Genomic DNA, 4,425 nt, shown 5'->3' with positions numbered 1-4,425 from the left:
TTTCCAACTATTCAAAAAGTTATAATAAGAAAATTTAATTTAGATTTTAAGAAATTCTTCCCTTTATTTAAGATGTGTCAATCTTAACATTCTACTTCTCAATTTTATCTTATGTAATACTTTTTCCATTTGTAAATAGCACACCAAGCAAGGCAGAGTCACAATGTTGGTTGCGGGTTCGTCCGAACCCAATAACTTTTGTTCAAATCCTATATTTATATTAAAAAATTCAATGAATATATACAAATTATTAATTTAAAACCAAGTAACTTAAAAGTGTTATAATTCTGAACCATTAAGATTCAAATACTAGCTCCATACCTCTACACCGAGCATATTGCAAAAAGCATTCTCACAAACTCAACCTTGCCAAAGAGCCAAAACACCAAACGCAGTTAGCAGCTAGTACTAAACAACAACCGGAAATATTGCAAAGAACGTATCTGAGAAACTGAGATGGACATGTCATGACTCATGAAAAAGCTGTCCTGCAATGGATATAAAGCCTCTTTCCTCTGGAGATCATTGCCAAACAGATTCCCTCAACATGTACCACCACCTTTGCACTTCCTTTTTCGTAATCTTTACCAAAAACCCATATTTACGCATACCCTTTTGCACATTAAATGCACTTCTATTACATCTCGGAATTTACAAGTTCGTGCTCACACTTATCTTGCCACCCAACTGTTTGATAAAATGCCGCATAGAAGAGTTCAAGATTTCAAGAATGCCAAAGGCCATGAAATATTTCAATTTGTTAAGTTGGTTAAAGAAAACCCTGATATCTTAAGTACTTCACAAGCACATGGCTTAGCGCTTAAAGCTGGCATGCTTGCTCATTTGCCCACTGTAACTACTCTCCTCATCATCTACTCAAGTACCAAACATTTTAGCTCTTCATTGGCTCTCTTTGCTGAAATTATGAGTAAAGATGTGGTAACATGGAATGCTATCATGACAGCATGCATAAAGAATAAGTTTTTCGAATTTGCAGTGAAATTCTTTGCTGAAATGGTGAACGAAGGAAAGGAGTTTGATTCTGCCACGCTTGTGATTGTCGTTTCTGCCTTGTCTAATATGAGAGATTTGAGAAAGGGGATGATTGTTCATTGTTCAAGTGTGAAAATGGGAATGTTTTCAGATTCGCTTTTGGGAAATGCTCTTATTGATTTTTATGCAAAATGTAGTGATTTGAGCTCATCGGAATGTGTTTTTGGAGAAGTAGAATGTAAAGATATTGTTTCATGGAATTCAATAATTAGTGGTTGTATTTATAATGGTCATCCTGAGAAGTCATTGTGGTACTTCAAGCAGATGGCGAATTTGGAAAAAGGCACTGATAGTGTGAGTCTTTCTTGTGCTATTGCGGCTTCTGCTTGTTTAGATGAGTTTAGTTGTGGTCAGGTTATTCAAGGATGGGGAATAAAGCTAGGGTATGAGGAAAGCTGCCACCTTTCAGTAGCAAATTCTCTCATTTCATTGTATTCCCAGTCTGGGAACATTGATGCTGCTGAATATGTCTTTAATATAATGAAGCAGAAGGATATAATAACGTGGAATTCGATGATAAGTGGATTCTCTTTGAATGGAAAAGTCGGTGAAGCGTGTGATGCTCTTCATGAAATGCAGTTCACAAGAACCCTAAAACCTGATGCTGTGACATTAATTTCCATTATTCCACTAGCTGCAGAATTCATGCTATTGAGAAAAGGGAGAGCTATTCATGGTTTCACCATCCGGAGAGAGATGGGAGCAGAACTGTCGGTGATGAATGGTCTCATGGATATGTATTTTAAGTGCAAAAGGGTCAAGGACGCTGAGCATCTCTTCTTAAATATGGCAACGAAAGATCTAATTTCATGGAATACCATAATATCTGGGTATTCCCAGAATGGCCTGTGTAGAGAAGCTCAGTCTTTGCTTAAGAAGTTCCATAGTTGGAACTCAGAATGCAGCTTGTCAACTCTTCTGGGAATTCTTCCTGCTTGTGATTCCCCCATCTCAATCCAATTTGGAAGGTTGATCCACTCATGGGAGGTGAAGTTGGGATTTGTAAATAATATCATCATAGTAAATTCCCTGATTTGCATGTATATTTCTTGTGGAGATCTAGTAGCTTCTTTCAAATTGCTGGAGGAGATAGCTTATATTGCTGATGTGGATAGCTGGAATACCATGATCTCGGGATGCACACAGAAATGCCACTTCTCTGAAGCTTTAAATGCTTTCCAGTTAATGAGGCTCAAGTTCAATATCAACAATGATACTATTACTCTAGTCAATGTCATACCAGCATGTGGAAATCTTGAATTGACATGTGAAGGAAAGTCAATTCATGCCCTAGCTTTAAAGACCTCAGCTGGTCAAGATATTCGTGTGCAGAATGCTCTCATTACTATGTATGGAAAACTGAGTGACGTGGAAAGTGCAAGATTAGTGTTTGAACTTTGTTTTCATCATAACTTATGCTCATGGAACTGCATGATATCTGCTTTAGCTCAGAACAATAATGCTAAAGAAGCAATAGAATTTTTCTGTTTACTCAAGTTTGAACCAAATGAGATCACCATGGCTACCGTTCTTTCAGCGTTTCGACAACTTGGACTTATTAGACATGGGAAACAGATCCATGCATACCTCATCAGATATGGTTTTTATAAAAATGCGTTTGTAGCAGCTGCTCTTGTGGATATGTATAGCAGCTGTGGCAGGCTAGACATTGCAAGTCGAGTGTTTCAGAATTCAGCAGAGAGATCTGTTGCTGCTTGGAATTCCATGATTTCTGCATATGGCTTCCACAGCAAAGGTCAGAAAGCAATTGAAATCTTTCATGAGATGATTGATTCAGGTCTTACTCCATCAAAAGTCACATTTATCAACTTATTAACAGCTTGCAGTCACACAGGGCTTGTTGACCAGGGGTACTGGTATTACACTCGTATGCTTGATGAGTTCGGAGTTCAACCTTCCACAGAGCATCATGTCTGTGTAGTTGATATGTTAGGCCGATCAGGGAAGCTGCAGCAAGCGTATAATTTTATCAAAGACCTTCCCAGTCAACCTGATCCAGGAATCTGGGGTGCTTTGCTCAGCGCTTGCAACTATCATGGTGATCTTCAACTGGGGAAACAAGTAGCAAGCATACTCCTTTTGTTGGAACCTGAGAATGTCGGGTATCATCTTGCACTGTCCAACATATATGTTGCTAGTGGAAGCTGGAAGGAGGCTGGAGAGTTGAGAGACATTGTTCATCTAAAAGGGTTAAAGAAATCTGCTGGTTACAGTCTTATTGATGTTGGCTCCAGCTGAATTAAACATCATCAAGACCTCATGCAAAGAGTTTATCTTCTGAACTGCCACGAAGCCAGCCTGAGTCTATTTTCTAAGTGTTCAGGCAGTCAACCTGCTCACCTTTGGAGGACTGGGCGTGGTGTAGAAAGTTCTGGTTTAGTGGAGCAAAGCAGCTAACAGAACATTTTGTCGAGCATCTTAAAGAAATTATCCAGCTTCTATTGGCCCTTGTTGCTGGTAGAACTTGATGATCCGTGTTAATACAAAATTTTCCAAAATATTTCTTTTCCCCTCTTTGTCTGATTGGACATAAACATTAAACAGAGCACTTGTGATGGTGAGGATTCATATAGCCGATCCAACTAGCTTGGGATTGAGGTTCGATAGTTGTTCTTTCCCCTTAGTCTGGTGAGAGACTTAGGTCAGTGTAGGATGAATGTGAGATTTAAAGCTTTAAAAGATTTATTATTTACCAAGACTAAAATGAAACGAGCCTGATTAGAGTGAAATAGATGTCGAGGATTTGTATAAGCGACAATGAGGAGCAGGTGAACTTTCAGAAACCACTATGTTTTAGTGGTTATTAGCTAGTTGTAGCTACCATTTACTATATTACTTTCTATAGCTATGTTTTCAGTTTTTTTAGAGTGTATTCGATGTATTTAAGCTACAGCTGGACAGATTTTTGTATTCGACTGTATTCACGGCGTGAAACAGAGGATTACAGCTAGACAGATATTGTATTTAACAGTCTCACGATATGTAATTGTGAATACAGTAACGTAAATAGCGCAAATCGTGGTCTATTCAGCTGATTTTAAACGGAAAGTGAATCAATTAACACAATAAACTCCTAATATAACCCAACTAACTCAATTATATGTCTTAATACATAAAGCCATCTGAATACATAAATTATAATAATTTTAAAAAATGAATACATTCATGGAATATAGCGAGACAGTGAATACAATGAAATACATGGAATACAACGAGATACATTGAAATACAATGAAAAAAAAACAATGAATACAATGAAATACATATAACACATCGAGATACATTGAAATACAATTAAAAAAACGGTAACAGACTCTTCGAGTTGCTCAGCCGCAAAACTCCGAATACAAC

General features: G+C 37.7%; 1 protein-coding gene across 1 annotated transcript; it reads left to right on the top strand.

Annotated features, from left to right (window-relative positions):
- The first annotated feature begins 291 nt into the window (after positions 1-291).
- Positions 292-4,013, top strand: LOC104220658 (pentatricopeptide repeat-containing protein At4g19220, mitochondrial). The gene is made up of 2 exons (XM_009771551.2): positions 292-2,809; positions 2,909-4,013. Exons 1-2 carry the CDS (start codon positions 475-477, stop codon positions 3,310-3,312), a joined length of 2,739 nt encoding a protein of 912 aa, XP_009769853.1. The 5' UTR covers positions 292-474; the 3' UTR covers positions 3,313-4,013.
- The last annotated feature ends 412 nt before the right edge of the window (positions 4,014-4,425 follow it).

Source organism: Nicotiana sylvestris, chromosome 8 (genome assembly GCF_000393655.2).
Source record: "Nicotiana sylvestris chromosome 8, ASM39365v2, whole genome shotgun sequence".
Classification (NCBI taxonomy): Eukaryota; Viridiplantae; Streptophyta; class Magnoliopsida; order Solanales; family Solanaceae; genus Nicotiana; species Nicotiana sylvestris.
Note: the sequence above shows the minus strand (reverse complement) of the source record. Positions and strands in the feature narration are given on the sequence as shown.